Source organism: Pholis gunnellus (assembly GCF_910591455.1).
Source record: "Pholis gunnellus genome assembly, chromosome: 9".
Classification (NCBI taxonomy): domain Eukaryota; kingdom Metazoa; phylum Chordata; class Actinopteri; order Perciformes; family Pholidae; genus Pholis; species Pholis gunnellus.
In genome coordinates this window covers 20,777,399-20,802,922 of record NC_136535.1, presented here as the reverse complement: position 1 = coordinate 20,802,922, position 25,524 = coordinate 20,777,399, and the positions used below count along the sequence as shown (strand labels likewise).

The window sequence follows — 25,524 nt, the reverse complement described above, 5'->3', positions numbered from 1 at the left end:
TAATATATGTATATATATTTTAATATATATATTCTGCTTTCAACATTGGAAATTCACACAACGAACTCTCTATTTTAAATTTAGAAGATCATCAATTTCCTGCAAATTAGTTTGAATCTGCATGAAATGGCCACATGTTTGCATATTTCAGTTGCACAAAATCAAAATATATATTTTTCAGCCGAGTCAAATGCAGCTTTTATTAAGAACCGCATTCTAGCTTGTTATAGAACAACACACACCATTTGAAATGTTGGAAGGTGTAAGCTATTGTATAGGTCTGGGGAAATTTCCAGTCCAATCTTCGCTCTCAAAATCAGCTTCAGGAGACAGAACCGGTGTCTTACCTGATCTAACGTTGCAGAGACTACAGAAACTATGAGCTGCTCGCCACATACAGTAAAGTATAAGCTCATTGCAGATTAGTTGCAGCTATGTGTGACTTGTTCAGGTGACGAGCAGGAGCAGAAAACTCAGTGGCAGCAGCTAGTGGGCAGGTGAGGAAGGGCAGATGTTACAAAAAAGATTTTCGGCTCAGTGTGTCGCTGTTTTAGCCAAACCTAATGAAAGAGTTTTGTTCCTTGAGTTGAACAGCAAATCTATGAGTTCAAATGGCTAATCTGCTTTGCTGTGCCCACCACAGGAAGAGTAAGTGCCTTCAAAGCCGAGCTGAACGTCGCTCACAGCACTCCCTACCACTCTGGTGTCCTGAAGCTTGTGGACATGCCAACGAGGGAGACGCCTACCGTCCTGACATCTTTACCTGCCCTCTGGAGGGACTTTATCACTTCCCTGTGCACATGTCCGAGTGTGGACGGGCTCAGTGTGCCATATATCAGAATGGAGATACTTTGGTTTCAGTGTATCACACTCGTCTCCCAGATAAATGTAGCCAGGTGGCCAGCATCAGTAGCACAGTGCAGCTGTCTGAGGGAGACATGGTGTGGGTGAATTTATGTGGTCATGGTCGGCATGAGATCATGGCAGCAGAAGATAATGTCTTTGTCGGGTTTCATTTAGGGCAACTGAGACAGATAGAGGTGCTTGAAATCTTTCTGAAAGGTGTTTCGCTATGTAACATATTTCATGCAAAATGATCATCATATCACTGAATTTGTTTCTCATCATGTATACATTATGTGCAATACATAACCTGTCAAACATGCATTACTTTAAACACAACAATACTTGTTTTTGAACAAAAGCTTACTTGCCCAGAGCATTTTGAAAAAAAATATATATTAAAAAAATGGAGCTAAGAAAACCCTCCTAACCCGGAGGCAGAGGCACGATAACTGATCACCAGTTTGTGAGTTTGTGTTTATTTCTTAATTCTGCTTGTAATCTCCCCTCTGGTTTAGGTTTACTCACTAACTCTCTTTTATCCCACGACTTGTTGTGTTACAGAAGATTAATATTGATTTTACGATTTAATTTTTTTATGATATTATTATTGATTAATATGATATTCATTTAAAGAAATGTGAGGGGGAAGTATATAAATCATGGTCAGTAACACATCACATACACAACTCTGTAAAATCCAGTAATGTTAAATGTGATATTCTGAATTCTGAATAACTCCCCCTCTGAAAACAGGAAGTCTCTTATTACTAAGCAAGAGTTTGAAGAATTTGACAGACGGTGAAACTTGATCACCTAGCTGTCAGTGCTGAGTGTCATTTTCACTATTATTGAACTGATTCTGAATGAACCACAAATACCTAAACATTCCTCACTGGACAGTATTTACACCACATGAGTCTTCTGTTGTCACTTTGACCTGCAGCTCCTGATGTTGTTGTACCAAGCCTGCTCTATCATTCTACGGTCCGTTATTTCACCAATGCCATTTCCTTCCTTCCTCAATGTCAAACGTAACTAAACATAAGTATTGTGTTACTCTATGGTTACACTAAACTCGATGAAGTCAGGCTTTAATATATTGTAATAATCACAGCTTGTTTTAAGAATCTGAAGTTTTTCATAACCTCTTAGCATGTTGCCTCCGCATGAGACATTCTGCAAACCAGAAAAACAACCTCACTTGCCTCTACCTGTTTTCCAGCTGATGACATGTTTTTTTTAACATGTGTCTGCACCAGTAAAATAAGTTCCTGTGTTTTTATTATAGCTGTCTAATAAAGTTACTCAGATTCCAGTATGCCTGCATTTCTTATATGTTGATTTTAATTTATAGAACAATTAAGCAAGAAGTGATCCTTCATTTAAAATAAGCAAACATTTCCACAAAGAATTCTTGTCATTTTTCAAGCTAAATAAACCGGTTGTAACTGCCAGACGAACAACTTCGGCTTATCGGGTTGTCTTTATAACATTTGCAGCATTCCCCTGCAAGACAGCAACAGGTAAGAAGCTCTTTGCTCCAGACGTTAGATTAGTTGTAGGGTTTCATGCCAGAATTTGCAAAGATATATTTATATTTAAAGGACTAGCAAATAATTCTTATACATTAGCATGCATTTGCTTTGGTTAGAGAAATGCACTGAAATTGAGATGGGAAGAGCTACATTTCGTAACTTATTGCTGAAATGACTTCCGAAATATGTTCTTTCTTCGAAGATTTTCTTTTTCACTCATCATTGTAAACTGCATCAGTTACATGTGACCACATCATCTTGTGTTTAACTGCCTTTCTATTTTATATTACAAGTCTACAGAATTGCAGCTTGACAGTTAAATCACTGATATTATGTTGTAACCATAAAAATATTGTACTCATTTAATTCTTGTTTTTGTTTTTACAGACAACATCAGAAGTTTTAGTCATGGCATATGAACCAGGTCGAGGAGACAACATTTCCCCATCAGGTAAAAAAAAAAGAAAAAGCATTTTAAACATTGCTATTATGCAGGGCCATAATACCAATATGTGCCAACTTTTCACAGCATCATGTTGTTATGTTTGCCATAGTTAAATCCACTTCTATTGTGGAATTGATTGATTGGTGGCTTTGTGAGAATTATTAAGCCATTAACATGTAATGGTTTCAATTTGAGTACACCACCTAAAATTATTTGTGTACAACTAATTCTCAATAATAAAATGAACTATTCATTATAATTAACATAGTGTCTATGCCCACACCCCAATTACTTTAATACTGTCTTTAACTGATTTTGTCAACAACATTTCCACTCACAAAGGAATTAGTTGGTTGCTTTTTGTGACATTACAACATTGTTAACTCCTTGCTCTTATTATCATGATGTCGCCCATTCTAGGCACTGTAGCTTTCACGGCCAAGCTGAATATCGATGACAGCTACCCCTGTTACTCTGGAGCCCTGAAGTTTACCACTGTACTGATCAACGAGGGAGGAGGCTACAGTCCCCAAACAGGCGTCTTCACCTGCCCCGTGGATGGCTTCTATTACTTCACCGTGCACATGTCCGTGTATGGGCGCGGACAGGGCGCTATCTTCAAAAATGGAGAGAATGTAGTGTCTCTGTATCACACCTCTCTGCCTGATAAGTGCAGCCAAGTGGCCAGTATGAGCAGTGTGATCAAACTGTCCAAAAACGACGAGGTCTCTGTGAATATCTGGGGGCCGGGCAGAAACGATATCTTTGCAACTGTAGACAATGACACGGTGTTTACTGGTTTTCGTTTGGCTTAAAGATTTGATAGAAAACATCAATAAAGCTAATGGCTGGGACAATAAGCCAGTACCACTTCAGAGTATGTATTATTGGGTGAAGTTTGTTACATGGTCTTTTCCTTGTGATTTTGCATCAATAAATTTAATACCATACTGAAATTAACTTTGGTTTTAATGTTCTACTTACCATGAATAACATAATAGTTTGGCAAATAGAAATACGGTAAGAGTGCCTCGAAGCTTCTTTTTTCAGTCTTCCCCACACTGGGAGGCGCTGTCCCAGAAATCCTCATACATTTCATAGTGCACGCATGCGCAGACGGTCTGTTTTCAAACGAGTGGAAGGAAGCGGCGGTGGAAGAAGTGAAGGATCTGAAAGAGCGTCGCACATTTATCATTTGTCACGTTTAACTTCAACATATAGTTTTTCCAATGGATTTGGAAACTGGAACATACGAACCAGGATTTGTTGGGATCCGGTTTTGTCAAGAATGGTGAGTTTGCGGCCAATTGGAGGATAGATAAGTTACACAAGCGTGTCAAAGCTAGACGCACGTTAACACAACGTTGTTGTAATGAACAAATCGCGCCTGTTTGTTTTCCAGTAACAACATGTTGTACCCGAAAGAAGACAAGGAGAACCGTATCCTGCTCTACGCGGTAAGTGTCTGGTTCACAGTTACGGTCCCATAGAAATGCACGAGGGATCACTCCAATGGTAATATTGATGTACTGATGCCTATGTATACAGTGTAAAACCTCTGTTGCTGCTTTTACAGAGGTGCAGGAAAGCGATGAGCTTAAATGTCCACTGTTACCAGGTAATAAGTTGCTTAATGTCCTGTCTCTCTGTTTATTGAACTCGACACACAGTGCAGGAACTGTGACTACCAACAAGAAGCAGACAACAGCTGCATCTATGTCAACAAGATCACCCACGAGGTTGAGTAAGTAAAAGAAAACAAGGTGCTAAATGAGTTGCTAAGAACTTGATTTTCGCTCGAAATTGGCGAATACGCCACGCTGCTGTTCTCACTGCAGTTTCATCTCTGAAAATCTTGTTTTTTGCTGACCTCCTGTTGGTTTGACGTCTCACTCTGCTGTAATGACGAACAGGTGTACACAGGACCCTGTGACGTCACTTCTGGGTGTTGTTACCGGTTCAACAAAGCACATTCTTCTGTCTGTCTATGAGAAATAGGCTTAAAATATTGAGTTTGTGTGTGGTTTCCTACCACTACATATGTTTGGCCCTTAACCAACACAAAAATTGCATGAAAAATCAAGTTGGATGCATTCTTCAGACACTTTCTGGCACGCTAGTCCTGACATTTAATAGGATCTTCCCAAAGTCAGTTTAATAGAATCCCTCGATTTTATTTGTGCCCATCCAGACTGCAGAAATGACTTTTACAATGGTGTGAATACATATTAAGTGACTACACATAAGGCTTAATATTTGTAAATAGGGCAACGTTTGTAACGCCCAAGATACTAAAACATTCCATTGCACATTTTACGTGTGTAATCTCAGTCACTTGAAGGCTTATTGTTGGTTAGTCATCTAGTTTCTTGCTTTTCTTTTTCTCTTTCTCCAGTGAGTTGACACAAATCATTGCTGATGTATCTCAGGATCCAACACTTCCCAGGACAGAGGACCACCCCTGTCCCAAGTAAGTGTTACCAGAATGAGTCGACCTCACCCATTCTCTCTGGAGAGCCCTAATTCTTCATATCTTTTTTTTTAAAGTGAATATTTATTGTGTTGTTAGTGCGGTGCAACATCCAGTATTGGTTCATTTTTGCACATACGGCACAGCTTTGTTTTATTGATTTCTTTTTTTTTTACCACCTAAGAGCGAAAACTTGTCTCCTACATTCCCTGCAACAAGCTTTTATAAACGTCATCGTGCCTAATGTGCTAACAAACAATCCCACTACAGAAACTGAGCAAAACGGGTCTCTCATTAAGAGTCCTCATTCTCACTACATTCTGAATATTTACTGGGAAATTTGCCCTTTTTCACCGGCCATGTTCTGAGAATATTTCTGTAAATGTACCTTGCTGGATGATTTGACTCTCTTCACCAGCAACACATTTACGTCACCACGTTCCCGTCTTGAACCGGGCAGGTCACCATCCTTTAGGACTTGACCCCCGATTGTGTAACGAGGCGTTGTGACATTAAGCGGCTGTGTTTGTATTCGTTTCTAACTTATGTTCTCCAACCATGTCCACCCAGATGCGGTCACAAGGAGGCAGTGTTCTTCCAGTCTCACAGTATGAAGGCTGAGGTAACGATCATTTCTCTCTATGAAAATGTTCACTAGCTTTTTGTGGTCAGTGAGGAAACACCTTTTCCTGTTGTCTGTACATCTTTCCTTGATTTTACAATCTTGAGTAGACAACCTAATATTTGAATATGTTTCTCATGACAGGATGCTATGAGACTGTACTACGTCTGCACGGCCCCTCACTGTGGACACAGATGGACAGAGTAAAATGACGAGGTCGAACATTTTCATGCTGTTCGCCAAAAGCTGCAGAGCTGCTGATTTTTGTAGACCCTGAAATGATCTTTGTTTGATTGCTTGCAGTTAGACAGACACCATCTTGTGAATATAATGTATTAATACTGTTTTTTTAATAGCCGTTGTCATTTTCAAATGTGTTTTGTTAGATTAAACAAATCAGTTGTTTCAAATGTCTCTGAGTATTTAATGAAAACTTATTACAAATACTTAATGTATTATTTACATTAACAGACACACCCATGCTTGGACACTTGTTATAATATGGGCATCTTCTATAACTTTATGTCAGGATTATACCACTTCCTGTTTCCTCCCACTGTAAACGCATACACACAGCTGGATAATGTAAAACTACCAGTTTCCTTTTAAAACTTCACATGAAGCAGTCATACCTCGTTTGCGGTAAAGAAACGGGCACGGTTTTCCTGTCTCCGCGTGGACTATTGACCGTGTCGATTCAACTTCCTTCTTTTTCAACCGCGTATATTCCACAAAACCTGTTGGGTAACTGTAGATTATTTCTCAGCTAACATGACCAGTTGAGACACATAACTTGTGCGCTGACTCATCGACACGGAGGATCGAGGAAGGTGTACTTCCCGTGACCACACCTCCTGAGACGGGCTCCTTCATAAGGCAGCTGCACTGCCCGCTGCATTCAAAGGCATCTGAGTACGGAGGTATGGCCCAAACAGGTATGACGACAAACAGCCTTACGCTACATATTTTACACTTGAACATCTTGATAACATTTTATGGCATATAAGCCAAGTGATCAATTATGACTGTACTGTAATCGCTTTTCAGTGACCATTGTTTCGAGGCAGCAGTGGGGAGCAGTTGCCCCTAAAAGCAGAGAGGCCTTGAAATGCTCTGCCCAGAAAGTTGTCATACACCACACCGCCAACCCAAGTTGCAAAGACCAGCGAGAGTGCATGAAACGCCTGGTCAGCATTCAGAGCACGCATATGATGGAAAGAGACTTCGATGACATCGGATATAAGTGAGTACCTCAAACAGTCCAGGTGAACGTCATTTTTCGAGTGATGTTAATATTGTGTGTGTAGGACGTTGGCGTACTGGAGGGAATTTAGTCATGTATCCCTTCTAGTAGGTTTCTGATACTGTTCAATGCTATAGGATCCTCAACCATACTTTCTGTGCGTTTCAGTTTTCTTGTCGGAGGAGACGGGACAGTGTATGAGGGCCGCGGCTGGGGTGTGGTCGGGGCACATTCCAAAGGGCACAATCATGACTCACTGGGGATTGCCTTCATGGGAAATTTCAACGGTAGGTGCACTTATTCACTTTTTTTTTTAAATTGTGCAACAATAAGAAACGCATCACATCGCATGAAAACCTTCAGAATGGTGTTATGAAGTCAGATATGATAATGCTACATCTTTTCATTCCAGTTGACACGCCGAGCATAGACGCAATGTCGTCTGTCAGACGCCTGCTGCAGTCTGCAGTTTCTCAGGGCTTTTTAAACCCAAAGTTTACCCTGCATGGGCACAGAGATCTGGGACAAACAGAATGTCCAGGAGGTAAACTGTATGCTGCTCTACCACAGCTGAGGGGCACATAATGCTCACTGCAGATCATGATGGTTTTCATGAAAGAAAAAGCTTTGATCGCACACAAACCTTCACCAGTTCAATTTTAAACCCCAGATTTGAAATGTACAAACACTACTGATTCAATAAGTTTTTTTTTTTTTTATCATGGCTGTCCTCAGAACTAAGGGAAGCTTTGTGTCCCACAGGATTCACAGCCTGTTAAACTTTCTCTTACAGCAGAGGGAGCCATCATTTGGGGGGAGCCCAGTATAGGCTTTAGCTGTCCACTGGTGCAAAATGCATGAAAGTCAATGCACTTTAATTCACATGTTGAGTAATTGTCACAGAAGCTCTTACTTTTTAATTTGATTACATTCTTTCAATTTGTCACCATGCTACTTTTGTGTTACATAAGTGCAATATTAATATGTTTGGCACTACATTTGGCTTATGAATACTCTGCATGATATTGTTATTGATGGGCAACATGGTGTAAGCTAAACATTCACATGGATTTAACCTGTGCTAATATTATGTTAATAAATACCGTGTTATCAGCAATATTCTGACTATGTGATTCATTATATTTTACTTGTGTGAGGATTTCTCTTTGCATTCATCCACGACTACAGAGGACACCGTTAGCCACAGAGTGGCGCTTGCTGCTTGGGTTTCACTATTTGGATCACAGGAGTCCTCTAAACAGAATTCATTTAGATAATGATAAAATATACTAAACTGTATGCCTGCAAGTGTGTCTTTGCAACCACCGTGTTTTCTTGTAAATGTCCTCAGGGTGCCACTGCAAAAATCACTGTAAACAGCCCGAGACATGAAATCAAATATTAAACAACCGAGGGGATTACAAGTGTTGAGACAACAATGTGTGCTTTCTGCAGTGCCTGAAACATTCCCAACAAGTGCTCACTTGTGCAACGCAGGGATTAGGGAGGGAGGCCCCTATCAAATAGACTAAGAGAAGGTATAATGGTAACAGATTTTATGTGTAGCTCCGGTCGTCATGTCTGATGTCTGGCATATGAACTGTAAAAGACCCAGCCTAACAGTGGATTTGATTAGAATCGCCCTTTATGAGTCATTATCTTGATAGAAGTATTCTACATAAATTAGTGGTTAGGATGCAGTAGTGGGGTGATCTTTGTTGATATGTCATGGTTTACTTAATTTTGAATAGCTTTATCTGTTTTTTATATAAGAAAAATAAATGGACTAATTCCATCTGTGAGCAATCAGAATTAAAAACAATCTACAATTTTCAATAAAAGGGATTTAAAAAAAATATGTTAATCAAAATGCCTGTTTATGCCTTTCTGAATTTAGCAGAAAGCTTCCGAAGTTGACCTTGTATGCCTCTGCTTCTTTCAGAGCATGTGCTGCTCTTTAGCACATCTTTTAAGAAAAAAATAGTGAAAAGTTTGTCTGACGTTAATTTGTGTATAATGACCAAAACAAGTTATTGGTGGAAATGCACAAAACGATTTACGTTAAACATGGTTGGATGAGCTATTTGCTCACAGTCTAATGCAATGCTTGATTTCTTCTCTCAACTGTCTCACTGGCGATGGAAGGGAAGACATTAAGCTTCGGCATTAGGGAGCAAATTTAGTGTGTTCAAAAGCTTCAGGTGAAAATAAATGTGTGAGAGAGCTCTGATGGGCCATGTCGCACATAACACAATATATAAGACGAGACTCCACCCCAGGCCATGTTTCACTCTCTTCTGGCTCGATCCTTTATGAGATAAATCGTGCTATTATAGGCAGGAGTGTTGGACTCTTGACACTCCCATCTACCTGAGTATAACGTGTGTGCTGTACTGCCACTGAGTGTGTCATGAACTGTCTTTTTATTCATGTATTTAAGTATTGACTGCCCCTTCAGGAAGACATAACTTGCTCTCATATATGATGGGATGCATCATTGTCTTGATATAAGAGAAAAAACATGCCTCTCTCTCTTCCTTTCACACAGACGAACACTCATTTAAATTATGAATTCACTTTGCCTGCATTCTTATGGAAAATCCCGACTAAAATAATAATAGAAACAAGTTTATTGGAGAAGTTAACCAAGTGATTTCAAAATAAGAGCTGCTAACAGATGCATTTTTATATTTCACAATATTGGGACAGGTTTTAATTTCGCAATAACTGGCAAAAACATACGTGATCACCTTGTCCAATTTTTCAAAAGAAAAATACCCAACATGCCTCTGTTCTTGCGTTTCACTCTGTTGGTTGAGGCCTATTACAGACGTGTACTTTTTAAAAAGGCATTTTTGCAAGTAATGTCAACGAAGGTGCGCAGAGGAAGCAAGAAAACGAGAGAGCGATGAGGCCAGCCCAGAGGGCAAGGCGCGTGTGGGAGGGTTGAGTTTCATGAGTCACGGATGTGATATAATTAAACCCGAGAGTTCACCGATCAGTCACACAGATTGACAGCTTTTCCTCAAACGTCTTTTGGCACGTCCCCTTTCTTCAAAGTAATAATGCTCTACTTGTTGTGGGTAACTAGTGCTCAGCTGCGGCGATCATGCGCATTTGTTGTCAAGCTGTCTGGCTAGTGCGTCTTTGGCTCTTCACCACTTTGAATCAGCGCATCTTCACTCCGTGGGTTCAGTGACGCGCTCGTCTCTGCTCAGCGGACGCCTCTGATGAATTTTAGTTGTGACTTCAACCTTTGAGATGGAGGACTTGAAAACTTCAGAGCGTTTTTTCCACAAGTCCTCATTCAGCATCAGCAGCCTGTTGTTGAGACGAGAGGGAGTGATGGGTGACGCAGAGTCTCCTTCTCCGTCCCAGAAAGTGCGCTCCGCACATCCAGAGAAACCCAGTCAGGAGGAAAACTCTGAAAAGAACTGCGAGAACCCCAAACTGCGCACCAAAGCAGAAATCAAAGCGGTGACTTCAAATGGAAAACGAGAAGGAACTAATGGCGAATCAAAGAAAAGCGGGGGAGCAGAAGAAAGCGTAAAACCTGAGAAACCTCCTTTCAGTTATAACGCGCTCATCATGATGGCGATCCGCCAGAGCCCGGAACGACGGCTCACACTCAACGGCATATATGAGTTTATCATGGCCAACTTCCCATACTACCGGCAGAACAGGCAAGGGTGGCAAAATTCAATCAGGCATAACTTGAGTCTGAATAAGTGTTTCGTTAAAGTGCCGCGCCACTATGATGACCCGGGTAAAGGCAACTACTGGATGCTGGACCCCTGCAGTGAGGACGTCTTCATAGGTGGCACTTCGGGGAAACTCCGGCGTAGGGCCGCAGCTGGATCCAGAACCAAGCTTGCGCTAAAGAGGGGAGGAGGTCGTCTTATGTCCTCCAGCACTGCAACCAGCGTGACCTTGGCCGCAGCAGGTTCATTTTACTGGCCGGTGCCGCCGTTTCTGCCTCTCCAAGCACCAGTGCGCACCCACCTTGGCGCAGGGACTTATCTGAGTGCTCACCCCCGCTTCCCAAACCACGCCACATCGATGGTTTCACAGCGGTCCCGATTGAGTGCAACAAGTGCTGCAGACGCCGACCGGTTCGTGCAGACGCACCAGGAGATGTCTTACATCGGACTCAGTTGCGCGCAATCCCGACACCATCAGATTGGCACCGCCTGCACCGCTTTCTCCACATCCATCCCTGCATGCACCCTGCCGCTGTCGGATCCGTACTCTTTTAACATGATCTCCGGACAGGCCAGCTACTTTTACTCTCACCAAATACCGTGTGCTGCGACGTTTAGTCCGTGCCAAGAGGAGTGCGCCGCGTCCAAGACGTCTCCGGGACAATTCCTATCCAAGAACGGCCACTCAGACCTCGGGGGGTTCTTTAATGACTTTCCAAATTACTGCCCTCAAGTCAGTTCATGCCCTCCTTCGTCTTGGAATATAGACAAATAGAGTAATAGTAATCGTGCCATGCAGTTTTAAAGATGTCTGTGTTTAGATTAACAAAGTTGACAAATAAAAGGCCATGAGCATCTTACTTAAAAGAGTAGCCTATGCAGATTGGAATTTCTTGAGTTTGTGAAAAGCCTGCAGGAAATATATCCCGCAATATTTCCACAAGAATGTCTTTGTATTACAGTGACATATCTTGATTGACATTTGAAATGTTTTCGCTTTATCGTGTGGTGCAATTTGTGTCAAATTAACATCAAATAGTTGAAGCATAAACAACATGAGTCAGAGTCTCACATACACTGAAGTTTTAACAAAGGCTTCTTCGCACACAAGCCATTTCCAAAATTGTGCAAAACAAATATTTGCGCATCGGATTGTTATTTTAAAAAACGTCAGTGTAGCAGGTCAAATTAAACATTGACACTTGGTCTGCATCTATTAATTTAAACTATATCCCTCTTTTAGAAACACTGCTGTCCACTTATCTCATGAATTATTTCCACATATATGTATGCACTTGCCAGTATAGAAAATGAGTGATGTTTGCGAGCATGTCAGTTTTTGGCCAAATGCCATCATCTGAATTTACCAACAAAATTCCACAAAATGTCATTCTAGAAATAAATAAAATAAAAAACAAAATGATTATTCTGTCTTTTTTTATTTACCAGCATGTTGACCGAGATCGTTAATGAGGTTTCTGAATAGCTCCAACAAACTAAAAATATTTGTATTCCACTGAGGTGAACTCGTTCTAAAATATAGAAAATTATACAGTAGGTGAAAAATACACTTTTAAATGTATTGCATTTATTGTCTTCGACTTTGATCGCCATTGCTATTACAATTAGCCTTCATGTAATTAAACGATAAATTAAACTAATTGTGTTTTCTTTTCACCTCATTAAAATCTACTGTTGTTGATTGTTCTTATTTGTGCTGTTATTAAATGTTTCACTCTGGAGATTGGAGCCCACACAGCAAGGACGATAGACTGAATCAATTATTTGAAATAATTTGTGAAGTTGTGGGAAGGAGGCCTATGGACATGCTGTGATCCGCAAATTTTAGTTTTTTTTCTTCTTTTTAATAACAACAGTTCAAATGTGCACCTGAAGACTGTGATGTATAGCTTCAATACATGACATTTCCAGTCCCGCTGATCTTATTGATCTGTCTTGTGTTTCACCCGGAATCACTGCCAGTTCAACTTTCCCTCACCTCTCTCCCTGATATGTATACATATAGGGAAATAGATGTATGAGGATACAGATTAGAGCAGCTTTCTGGACGGCTGCCTCCGCGAGACAAAAGAGTCTTTATATCAAGAGACCCAAGCCCGTCACCTCTCCAAGACCAGTCACATTCATGACGCCTGTGGTTAAAGCGTACTGGGCTGGATCAGGTAACTTCACTGTTGGCAAACTCACACTCGAGATAGATGCGAAGATAGTAATATTTTCATTACTTGCATGAGTAATTGTGGTCACAGAAAGCAGAGGACAGAGTTGTGAATCAACAGGTTTATAATGCTAAAATGCCTGGGGCGGGATAAGAAGATATGTTTGCTGTTGTAATAAATAAGCACCTTTTTTGGCAGCTCCACTGATAACCACAGAGATAAATCACCCTGCTAATACAGATATATTAATATATGCTGTCACTTCACAGTTGGATTGGGACAATTTGGTGCCTATATCTGATCATGAAAGTTACATAGCGAAAAGAAGAGTTTTTTTCAGCATGTGGTTTCTGATATTGATTGTGTTCACTGAGCCCAATTTCTTGAAATCCTGCCACCAATATAAAGTGAAACAGTTTACAGGGACTGAAAAGAGTTGAAAGGTAGTGTAATTTTATGGGAGAGCAAGGCTTTATTTTCTATTTTTACAATCTGATTTATATATAATTTCATTCTTCCCTTGTAAGATCTAATAATGATAGTAATCAAAAAAGTTACATATTCCAAAACAGATGCCTTTTCTGTGAGCCAGACATTTGTCCTTTCTCTATATCAGAGATTTGTTTTCTCTATCAAAATAAGATGAACCAACATATTTTGCAAATCAGAATAGACACCGATATTCATAGGACGCTCGTTGTCTATTCTAGTTAGTGATGTTACCTCTTCACAGAACCCATACAGCAGCTCAACCCTTCACTATTTTGCAACAGAAACAAACAAAAAACAGTGAAATGTGTCAAAGTGCATCTCAAATAACAAGTTCAGAATCAAACAGAGCAAGTAAATTTCTCCCCTATTCCAACCCAACAACCAGTCCCTCAGAAAGCAATATATTTCGCCATAATCATGTGAATAAAGTGTGACTGTAATCTTATTCTGTTTCAGAGTGATACAATTACTATCCTCTTCCCCATCTGTTTTAATGGATGTAGGTTAATCTCTGCTGTCTTAATTGGGCAACTGCAAACGATTATTGCAGTCCTATCACAGGATAGTGCCACACTTGTGCAGGTGCTTCATAAAGATGTAGTACAGCTCTGGAAAGCAATCCCACACACTCACCTTTCTCAATAGCACACAGGCTGCCATTATCTGCAGCAAGTGGCTTCCACAGGTAGATCTGCCACCTAATGAAATAAAGTGGGTGGGTTATACACCCCCAGGCGTCTGCCTGTCTCATGCCAGAAAGCCAATCTCTCAATGTCTTATTGCTGCTGTGTAGATAATGTGGCCTATGTCCCTCTCTCTCTCTCACACACACACACACACACACACACACACATACACACACTCTCCCCTGGTTCTTGTTGTGTTAAAGAGCAAAACAAAGACTTATCTGTTTGGGTCTGTGGTATCACTTTGGCTGCTCCCTCTGCCATCTCTTTTCCTGTGACAATTTCTTGAACAGTATGGGTCTTTGTGTACTGCATGATATAAATACCACATCCTAAAAAAGCACAATAAATATTCACAATATTAAAAAAATGTAGTAGCCTAAGGATCTTCTCTTCCTCTTTGATCTCATGGTTGCAGAACAGTCCCTCCCTCTTATCACCAGCTGCAGAGGAAAAGGTATAGTTAAACACACTAAATGTAAAAGTAGTCTACACATGATGCGTAACAATATGGACCTCTGTTACGGTTTTATTATATATGGTTATTATAACTGATGCATTAACGCCTTTTAAATTAATGTTGTAGTCAGTCAGCAAAATTCTATCATTGGAAATAAATTGTAGCAGACAAATATTATATATTATATATAATACTTGCAAATGAAAGTATAATGTAAAATAAAAGGTATATACTAGAGTACAAGTACGTCAACATTGTACAGTAATAAAGTGTTCAAACGTTGGTTTGAGTGTGAACATTTTCATTGGACTGTGGTAACCCGGAAGTTATTACAAAACTTTGAAGCGCGTACAAGATGACCCGGAAGTAGCCTGATCCACGCGAGTGTAGCAGAATCGTTGCGAATACGAAGAGAAGATACCCGGTGGAGTCGAGCAGCATACGATCTGAGAAGACTGTTTTCATAAATCAACAACCATGTAAGTATCTTGTAATGAACAACCAGTCTTTGTAATGGTGGTCATTTTCAGTCTCAGAGCCAGAGATCTGAATCGCAGCAGCCAAAAGCTAACAGTTAAAATGCTAAGCATGTTAGCATTTCAGAGAGTCAGCGATAAGAGCCAAGGCCAGTTAGCTCGAGTTCAAAACCCCATTGTATGCTTTTTGATGCTTTGTATACTTCAGCCCAGCTATGTTACAACCCCGTAACTCGTACAGTATAAAATATAATTCATAATCTGGTCTTTTTGAACTTCTATGGTTCAAAATAGAAAAGTAGCGAAGTCAGAAGTCACACAATAGCATTGATAGCATAGCTAATTGCTAATACCAAGCTAAACAGCGCCGTGTTTGAGCATGCGTAGTCTTGCATTTTGATTGTTGTTATAGCTTATCATTTATTTTGAGTCTATATGAGCTCAAGTTAATCGTCTTGCTTTTAACGCTTGCGCCATATACTGCCATTTAAATAAAATATCCAACTACAGTAAATTACGGTGAAATAAACAGTTCACATTTCAATTATTTTATTGGAATATTTCCCTGTAAGTTAAAATCCTCTAATGTGTCGAACTGATGAAATTCCTCTACAATTTATTTGATTCATGTTTGTATATGTGTTAGATGGCTGGCATCCTGTAGCAACACATTCTTGGTTGTGTAAAATTGAATTAAAACGTTTACTTTGTTTTTATTGTGTTCTGCAAGTATTCACACAACCAGTTAGACCTAAAAAAATAGTCAATGGATTCCAAGAAAATGGTAGAATATATAACATCTATACAACCAAAGAAGGTAACAGATTGTCGGCTGAAGGAATAGTGTATTAAGCCTACTATTATTACAAAATACAGCTTTTTTTTGTGTTATGTCTGACAAAAACGGACTCTACTGCTGCGTACCGTTCTGATCATTGTTATTTATAATCAACATTTGAATTGTTCTTTCAGGAGTCTGTTAACAAAGCCCAAGTCAGAGATGACCCCCGAGGAGCTCCAGAAACGGGAGGAAGAGGAGTTCAACACCGGCCCTCTGTCGGTGCTCACCCAGTCGGTGAAGAACAACACTCAGGTCCTCATCAACTGTCGCAACAACAAGAAGCTGCTCGGAAGAGTCAAGGCCTTTGACAGGTACTGAGCCCCATCACCAACTTATTTAGCTGGTTTAGTAGGATATGTAATATTTTATGTTTCTGTTATTGCATTTAATTTAGCTTTGTATTTAATTTTTTTCCTGCTACCAATAACCAGACGTTTTTATGGTCATTTTGATAAATCAGATAGTTTCAGTCATCCCAAAAACCATCAGAAATGCACAAGTTTTGCCAAAATGGAACAATTAATATTGGATAATTATCTCCACAATTTAAAACTACAGTGAAAGTAAAGAAAAAACCCCAATGTCCTTGTTACGCATGCGATGATGTGAAGAGTCATGTCAAGATTATCCTCTTCCAAAATAATTGTGATTTGCTATATTATCCCAATAATCATAAGATATGTTTAAAACTCTTAAAATGGCTCTAAAACATACTGACATCACTTTACCTTACATTCTATTATTAAACAAATATTTGTATTTGATCGCAGATGGGACACATCCGTAATAGTGACAAATCCCCATGATGGTAATTCATCAGGTCCTCCTGCATAGATAACGGATAAACACAATAACTGCAGAATGATAATTCCTGTATTTTTTAATCGGGCACTATTTTTGTTAATTATCTACTATGAAAGCGAGCGAGACCGCTTTTTAAGTCATTCAAATGCCAATATTCCCAATAATGGAAATTCACCATGGTCAACATATTGTGAGTTTTATTTTATTGTGATTTATGATAAAGTCATCCCTAGTCCTTTATTAATTAATTTCCTTGCCATTAGCTTGAAACATTTTCCTGTTCTCATCCTAAACATTATTTCTGTGAGTTTTGCTTGAATGAGTATTTCATGTCCGATTCACCTGCAGCTCTGAACTGAATAAACTTGAGATGAATTGCTTGTTTCAGCCGGATGGACCCCACTTGTTCATAAGAAGTAGTGCATGAGTTTTGTTCATTTAGAATATATTTTTAAAAAATGAAATTCATGTTAAAGAGACTGGTTTGTCATTAATTAAAGGATTTAAAATACTCTAGATACTAGACATTCTTTTAAAATATAATATATTCGTTCTTGTAGTGAATTAAAAACCTCCCTGTGTGGGCCAGTTTCATTCACAACATTTTTACCAAAGAGTAAAAAGAAGACTTGCACAGTTTCATGTCCTGCTGTCGGCAATCAGCAGGCAAAACATGAAGCACTGTCAGTAGTTTAAATAAATATTAATAGTAAAGCGGCCAACGTTAATAGTAAAGCTGCCAACGCTGTGTGATCAGCAGCGCTGTACTATGACAGACAAATAGAAGGAGTGGTCCTAGACGCAAAAAAGCATCTTTCTAAAGGACTAATACAGGAGGTGGTCAGCAGTGTTCTAGTCTACAGTAGATGATGTTTCACTGTTTAAAGCACCAGAGGATGATACTGAACAGAGACCGGCTTAAAGACCCAGAGACAGCTGTCAAAGTGTGAGAATATATCTACTGAGCGGTACACGGTGCTCTGCCAAAATATGCCAACAGAATATTCATTTTGCATGACGTTTGTATGAGTTTTATATATTTTTTTAGTTTATTTCAGTAATATATTTAAATTCCAGATTTAATTAAAATAAGGTATTATGATTCTTAAGTCAATAATTCTCAAATGAGAGCATTTAAAACTCCATTTCTCTTAAGTCATCGTCTGTATGAGGGTTTTATGCAGGAGGTCCATTTTTTGTTTTTTCTTTCAAAAATCTATATTACCATGTTTCAATGATGTCATTTCAGGCACTGCAACATGGTCTTGGAGAATGTGAAGGAGATGTGGACGGAAGTTCCCAAGAGCGGGAAGGGAAAGAAGAAGTCCAAGCCCGTGAATAAGGACCGCTACATTTCTAAGATGTTCCTCAGAGGGGACTCTGTCATCATCGTGCTGAGAAATCCTCTGATCACAGGAAAATAAACTCTTTGTAGGCGTCCAGCTGAATCGGTCACAGAGCCCTTTTTCCTTTTTCGTTGAATGGTTTGAAGGCGGTGGACTGACATGAATGGAAACCTGTTTGTTTTGTTGTTGTTTTGTCATTGGATCACTGCAGTCACTATTGGGTAAGATACAAATAGAGTCAAAATGATGTCTACATTTTTTTTTTTGGAGAGACATTTAGTCACAAGAATACCTGCTTTTGTGTTGTCAACAGAAGTCCTCTGTATTTTTCATTTTGATAATAAAAGTGATGGATAGATTCAAGTGTTGTGAAGTTGTTTTGTGTTTTCAAGTTGCTCCTGCTTTAATAACATATAAGACTGGTTTGATTTATTATCTATCTATTGCACACTGAATCAGATGAGTTGGAGAAAGTTCTTTCTACTCTATTTTCTTCTCGGTTATCCTTTCCGTCCTCCCGCTGTCACCCTTTCACTCTCCCCCGACAGCTTCTTAGGTGTCGGGCTTGATTTCAGTCGGCAGCGCTCAATATGCGACAAACTGCCGTTTAAAGGCCCGCTGCATTATTGATGAGAGCAGATGTGCTGACTGTCACTTCACACCCTCGTCTCGCTCCCATTTCAGGCCGTTCCCCTCCGCCGCTCCGCTCAGCCCCTCCTGACCACTTTGTTAATTGTCTTAATAGCTTAACAGCTAGTCTCGCCTTACTTCTCTCTCACAGTTGGCACCTAACCTCTCGCTCTTTGCTGCTCTCAGATTTAGTGATCAAGTCTACGGGATTTTGATTGTTTGAGTGCATTTTAAAAAAGCAAGTCTGTGTATTTTATCATTTTGGGAAAGCTGAACGGCATTAATATTTGAGTTAGTGTGGAAATCCCCTTTGGTTTAGATACAGGCCTTATAATTGCAATACATCGTATAATTTCTGTTTAAAAGCATCTTATTTTCCCTTATTAACATCTAATTCACTCTGCCTAAACTTTCCTTTCACTTACAGTATTCTGCTCTAATATATGTACATTAACTGTCATATCGTACTGTACACAACATGTTATACTCACTGTTGGTCCTAGCGTGCCTAAGGCCAGCGTGTGTGTGTGTGTGTGTGTGTGTGTGTGTGTGTGTGTGTGTGTGTGTGTGTGTGTACACGGCCTCACTGATTTACAGCTCTCAGGTGAAGCCTGCTGGGTCATAAGGAGGAGTGAGCCATCAAGAGAATCCACCTGAACTCTGAATGTGAAATGCGGTGAACTTTCATGACTCGTCTATGACTGATGTAGTGGTACCTATTGCACTCCTGCTCCAGGCAAATCTTGACTTTTAACAAAAGTTTGAGGAGATCGTGTTGCAAGCGCCGGAAAACTGAAAAGTGTGAGCTGCCAGCCCGAGGCGTGAAGAAACACAGCGGCTTCTTTACGCCCGAATGACTTTACTGCTAGCTTCTTTAATTATCGAGGTCCTTTTAATCTATAAATCTAATTGTACATATGCTCTTTTTGTTCTTTCTACTAGTGCAGTTGAAAGAGAAAAACAGGTCAAACTAACAGAAATACTTTGATTGACCTATGATTTTAAAAAGTGATGTAAAAACGAGACTCATTTGGTATGACTGAGATCATTTCATTGGTTTTATTTTAAGTTGCTGTAATTGTTTCTTCTATGCACCTTAGAAATGTGTTGGAGCACAGAAGCTGAAGCATCACCGGGCACACATAGAAACATTTTAACACCTTCATGAGCTTAATCTCCTGTTGTACTAAAACAGTTTTCCTCCTCACTGTTAGACAGATGTGATCCAGCTGTGAAGTCTCAGACATGGAAAGAAGAAACAGCAGAGAAATCAAGGTAAGGCCCATTGTAATCACTCATATGTCTTTATATTTGTGTTCAACATGCATTTAACACAGTTTGTTTCTACCAGCCAGAATGTTGGCTGGACTCTTATGCTGAAGCCAAATTCATACTCTTTATGAAAAGTGATCCCTTGGGCTACAGTTTGTGTGTAAGAATCTACAGTCAGTGCAACAATGAAGGAACCATTTACATTTACAGTATACAGTATGTGTGTGTCCGAAGTTTGGATGTGACTGTCTTTCATGTCTTTAAAATAGACAAAGCTGCAGCTAATAATGCTGAATTACAAATATCCTAGTGGTGCAGCAGTGTGTTGAAAAGGTTCTTTAAATATTCAAACATATTCAGACAAGCTGACAAACAGGAGTTTGCTTCAGAAGACAAAGTTAGGCATAACAAGCAAATTGGGCACCAGACGATGCCCACGGAAATTCAGTATCGGGGCCCCAAAATTTGGCTCTGCAACATTGGTTTGTAAGGATGTATGGATGATGTGTCACAAGCAAGATTAATATAATCTCACGTTTAGGCTATTGAAATCAAGTAAAGTTCTATCTATGTGTAGGTTATTTAGGATGAAATCACATCTCCAAATAATTCCCCTCGCTGTTGCAGCATCCTGGGACAAAGCACTGTCAAAAAGCTGGTGGGTCTATTTGGAGATGGCTGAGATAAAAACAACTTTGGGGACCTCATTTGTTGGGTATCATCGTGCACTTTTCTCATGTTACTGAACTCATTCCAAAGACACTTCAAGAAGTCTCTTTCCCTCTAGATTTTGGGGAGGGAGGTGAGGGGGGGGAGGATCCATGAGCAGGAAGGCAGATGTTTTATTCAGTAGGTAAGCGATAAGAGGGGGGAAGTGTGATTATGATAGCGATCGGCCATGCATCGATACTCGAGCCTCCGCGCAACGCGACACCTTGCAGCGCATCGATCGGGGCCCCGGGAACCGGAGCAGCCGCAGTTTGTTTTCAAGCAGAGCCGCGGTCCGGGTGTCAGAGCCGCCAGGCCAGGTGGAGAGAGAGAGAGGAGATGAGGGGGTGGTAGTGGAGGAGGAGGAAGAGAGGGTATCAGCTCCGTAAACACACAAACACTGCCTTCACTCATCTCTCTTTAAGTGTGAATGACAGTAACTGCGAGGACACAGTCGGTGCAGCCAAAACAAGAGGGATCAGGTGTATCTGCTGCATGTAGACCCGGGCCTATTTACAAACAAGAGGGACAAACTAGAGCTGGGCTCTTTGAAAATTACATTTAAAATTGTGTTTCCATATGAACATTTACCCGGAGATGATAAGGACTTTTATTAGGCTCTACATAGCCTACATCTGTTCAGTGGCCTTACATTATGTCTGGTGGTGTTCTAGGACTAGAGTCAGGTCAAGATTGTATAGGTCATAAATCCACATTTTCCCAGGCAAACCCCACCCATAAGACCTGTTTACTTTACTACTTTATTACAATCTCACAAATTCTACATTTAACTTAATTCATTTCATTTTTTTTTTACTTTTATTTTCAATGAGATTTTCTGTAAATGTTATATCCCCATATCATCCACTTACTCAAAGTGTTTGACTGTATCACATGGACTTCATCAGCAGAAGGGCTTTTTTTCAGCTGTCATGACACTGTAGATAACTTTCAATGTTCTGTGAGCACTATTTCTCCATGTTGGTGGTGGGTGACGTGACGGAGAATACCAAATCCCTTCAGTTGTACAATTCTTCAGTGTTTTGGCCAAAAAACATTTTTTTATGAAATATTTAGTCTAAAAGGCTTAGAAAATGCTAAGTGTGTAATATGTATGAATTATGTAATATAAAATGTAATTCCTTTAATGGCATGTAAACCCCCAAATTCTAAATATTAGCCATGACCTTGGTGCACAGCTGAGGAATAATGAATATTTTTGATTTTCTAAGCTGTCATTTTCTATGTTCATATAATATCAAAACTCACTGATAGTTTAGCTGTTATATTTGATGTGTATATGTCTGAAAGGCATTTAAGATAAAAAAACATACATATATTATTTTCTTCACGTGTTAGTTACAGATTAATCCACAAACATCTGTGATGTTTTTGTTGCTGAAACAAAAACACAGCTGATATTTTAATAAGAAATACAAAAATACATTGAATTAGACTTTAATTTTATTCTTTTTTATCTTTAATTATTTTGTCTGATGTGACTCTTTTCCAGGGAGACTTGGCCAAGATAGACATCAGCACAAATAAAACAAATAGTTCCACACACACTATATTAAGGTCATATTGCCATCTAGTGGATGATAAAAGTATTGCATACAGTTTTCCAACAGACCATGCATTAGCTTGACTGACAAGCCATTTTAATTAATCATACAGCGTGTCCTGAAAGCTGAAAAACATTTAATAGATCTTGAAAGCATCATCTAATCTGATGCAGATATCTGATATGACATGCAAAGGGTTTTTAGGGGCTTTTTAATTTGATATTTATGCAGATTTGCCTTTCATGTATACTGAAATCAAAACAGAAGTGTAAGTTCTGAATTCAGAAAAATGCTTTGTTTAATGTCGTACTCTTCACTTTAAGGCTAGTAGCCTAGCAGTGGTAGAATGTATAATATAACTTATTGAGGTACTTTACTTGAATTATTCATTTTAATATTTTCCATTTGACAACTTGAGTTAGTTGCTTAACAAATTAAGATTTTCACAGACAAAAACATACTTATAATTCATGATGTTTTCTTAAAAAGGAAAGTACCCAAAATTAAGCACAGCTGAAACAATTCGTTGATTCACTGATTAGTTGATTCACATTGGGTAATTGGGATGGCCTTTTTATTTTTATAAACCAAACAATCAATGGATTGATCGATTCAATTTGCAGATTAATCCATAATCCATGTCTGATGCAAAATAGTTAAAAATGAGCTCTACCTCAACCAAATCCAACAGTGAATAATGTACCTGATAAAAGCACATACCTTTAGTTGAGTATCATTTTTAATGCAGGACTTTTAATTGTAACACAGTGTGGGGTATTGGTACTTTTACTTAAGGAAAGGATCAGAATACTTCTGATGTTGCACGATTTGTCAGTGTGTTACGACCCTGATTTGCCCTGTGAGGAGTTCAGGGCCTACATGTCATTTGGACTCTCTCTTAAATCCTTCTGCTGCCCTTTGCCAAGCTGGCCTCCAGCCCAGACCTCTTAGTGAACAGTTGTGTCTGGCTCCTTTTTACAGATTTGATCCTCCTCCAGTCACATTCCTTCTCTGTCAAAAAGAGATGGAGAGAGAAAAGAGTAACAGCAACACTCGTTCTCTGTGTCCATTGGGTTTCTTTAAGAAATACTAGCAGACAGTGGCTCTTCTAAAATTGTTTATTACTGCTAATCCCTGTCTGGCCAACTGCTGCCAACCTCAGGATCCAGACTGCTTCTTTGTTCCCTCGATTGAAGTTTAGTTGTATAAATCTCTTTATTCCTCTGCTATTCAAACAGCAGTGGAGGCTTTCAGACACTGCCTCAGGACTGTATATGCTTCAACAAGTTCTGGACTCTCTCTCTCTGATGTAAGATGTAGTAGAAGTGCAGTCTGTTTACGTAATAGCCTCTCTTCACACTCACAGGGAGATACATAGAGGTGTAATTCAGCCTGGTTAACTTTGTCAAATTCTTGCTTCTTCAGCAGCTTGTCCCCTCTTTTCCATTTTTCAGTTTCTTCATGTCACACTTGCACACATCTCTCATGTAGTTTAAACCTTTAACAGTACCCCTGTACACATATTGTTTCTCCTAAGTGTCACTGATGTTCAACAGGTCCTCTGTTAGGCTGCCAGCTGTGGACGGCGTTGACCAAACTGACGTCAAGCAGTGGAAATAAAGCTGCGGCCTTCAGGGGAGGAGCACCGGAGGAACCTAGAATTACTGCATGACTGTTTCTAATTATTTACGAGCTACTTTGTTGGAACGAGAGCAGCTTTTTTGAGACTGAGTGAATCACACAGACACCTCCACACATGTTTGAGCACAAGCTCGCACAAGATCATGGTGTTAATATCTACAGCGATGGGGGGGAAAGAGACTGTCTACTGGACTGTTTGAGCTTTTGGTAGAGAGCAGAGTCAACAGGGGACACATGGCTAAAAACAAATACCAGACTTACAGTTGCTCTGAGCTGTCAGCTTGTATGTCTAAGTGTGTGTGTGTGTGTGTGTGTGTGTGTGTGTGTGTGTGTGTGTGTGTGTGTGTGTGTGTGTGTGTGTGTGTGTGTGTGTGTGTGTGTGTGTGTGTGTGTGTGTGTGTGTGTGTGTGTTGGGGTGGGGGGGGGCTCAAGGCATATTGGCTTTCTGGATGTTTACACATGCCATGCAGACGTAATGCATTCCTTTCTCATCCTCTCTTCCACTTCTGTCCCCATTAGGAAGGAGTGCTTTTATTGTGTACACTATCTCACTGTTGAGAACTGGGCCATGTGAGGCATCAAACTCTCCTCTCATTGTTAATAGAAAATATTACTTCAGAATAGCTTACCAAAAATATTTCTATAAATCCTATTCTCAATCAAAGCTGTGGTTGTTATTTTTTTATTACAGAAACATTAGAGATTAAATGCTTCAGAAAGTCTCGGTGGAATAACTTCTAAAGCCACAGTAGTAACCTGACGTTACCCCGACAGCCAGTAGGGCGAGGTGGAGGGCTTGGCCAGGCCCCTGCATGGATGAGATGCCGCCTTCAAGTGCTATTGGAAATTAGAAATACCAACCACCAAAGTTAAGAACTTTAACAGTGTATAAATACCACTCTATCTTATTTGCAGTGTTTAACTGTTCCTAAAATGGTGAGCAAAATTGGGTGCTGGTTTATGTAACCTGTCTGGCATATGTTCAGCATAAAATAATAACCCCCGCCCCCCCCCCCCCCCCCCCCCCACACACACACACCTAAAATACTGAGTTACTCGAGTCCCAAATCATAGTAGGTCCTCTGGTTTAAATTAGTCTTACTTTACTTAATTTGACCCAATGTTTATCTATTTTATGGCATTTGTATTTTGTTAATTATAGACTCCAGCACTTGGACATCTGCCCTCAAAGCGTAGTTTATTTAATTGCCTATTTACATCAATAGACTACATATGCAATACATTGTCTATAATACAAGAATATGAAGAACTTGATGATTAAATGGGTAATATCTTTACCTCACGTTAACAGTTGATGTTATTTAACATTAAAGTATTTCATATCATTATTAAAGTACTTAAGTATTTTGTTATTAGTCATTACTTAAAAGTAGCAATACCTAAATGGTAAACCACACGTTTACTTAAGTGGAAGTAGCAGCTAAATAAAGAGGAAGTGTTCACAAAGTATGGTCTGATCGCTGTAGATACATTCATGTGTAAGCGTCATGTTTTTGTTGCAGCTGTTCATTTGAACTATTTTAAGTATTATTGGGCAGTT

At 39.6% G+C, this 25,524-nt stretch overlaps 5 protein-coding genes across 5 annotated transcripts; all 5 read left to right on the top strand.

Moving 5' to 3' along the window:
- The first annotated feature begins 2,730 nt into the window (after nucleotides 1-2,730).
- LOC306701518 (complement C1q and tumor necrosis factor-related protein 9A-like) lies at nucleotides 2,731-3,712 on the top strand. The gene is made up of 2 exons (XM_079166840.1): nucleotides 2,731-2,832; nucleotides 3,247-3,712. Exons 1-2 carry the CDS (start codon nucleotides 2,790-2,792, stop codon nucleotides 3,639-3,641), a joined length of 438 nt encoding a protein of 145 aa, XP_079022966.1. The 5' UTR covers nucleotides 2,731-2,789; the 3' UTR covers nucleotides 3,642-3,712.
- Nucleotides 3,713-3,964: 252 nt separating this feature from the next.
- polr2i (RNA polymerase II subunit I) lies at nucleotides 3,965-6,322 on the top strand. Its single transcript, XM_079166832.1, has 6 exons — nucleotides 3,965-4,117; nucleotides 4,229-4,283; nucleotides 4,497-4,570; nucleotides 5,222-5,296; nucleotides 5,867-5,918; nucleotides 6,063-6,322. Exons 1-6 carry the CDS (start codon nucleotides 4,056-4,058, stop codon nucleotides 6,123-6,125), a joined length of 381 nt encoding a protein of 126 aa, XP_079022958.1. The 5' UTR covers nucleotides 3,965-4,055; the 3' UTR covers nucleotides 6,126-6,322.
- Nucleotides 6,323-6,699: 377 nt separating this feature from the next.
- pglyrp5 (peptidoglycan recognition protein 5) lies at nucleotides 6,700-8,280 on the top strand. The gene is made up of 4 exons (XM_079165704.1): nucleotides 6,700-6,853; nucleotides 6,966-7,161; nucleotides 7,330-7,448; nucleotides 7,574-8,280. The coding sequence occupies exons 1-4, from the start codon at nucleotides 6,841-6,843 to the stop codon at nucleotides 7,744-7,746; spliced, it is 501 nt and encodes a 166-aa protein (XP_079021830.1). The 5' UTR covers nucleotides 6,700-6,840; the 3' UTR covers nucleotides 7,747-8,280.
- Nucleotides 8,281-10,422: 2,142 nt separating this feature from the next.
- On the top strand, nucleotides 10,423-11,637 carry foxg1c (forkhead box G1c; the record flags this gene model as incomplete). Its single annotated transcript, XM_079165954.1, has 1 exon — nucleotides 10,423-11,637. One exon carries the CDS (start codon nucleotides 10,423-10,425, stop codon nucleotides 11,635-11,637), a length of 1,215 nt encoding a protein of 404 aa, XP_079022080.1.
- Nucleotides 11,638-15,023: 3,386 nt separating this feature from the next.
- On the top strand, nucleotides 15,024-18,510 carry snrpd2 (small nuclear ribonucleoprotein D2 polypeptide). Its single transcript, XM_079166932.1, has 3 exons — nucleotides 15,024-15,159; nucleotides 16,129-16,308; nucleotides 18,051-18,510. Coding segments are annotated over exons 1-3 (357 nt in total). The 5' UTR covers nucleotides 15,024-15,157; the 3' UTR covers nucleotides 18,226-18,510.
- The last annotated feature ends 7,014 nt before the right edge of the window (nucleotides 18,511-25,524 follow it).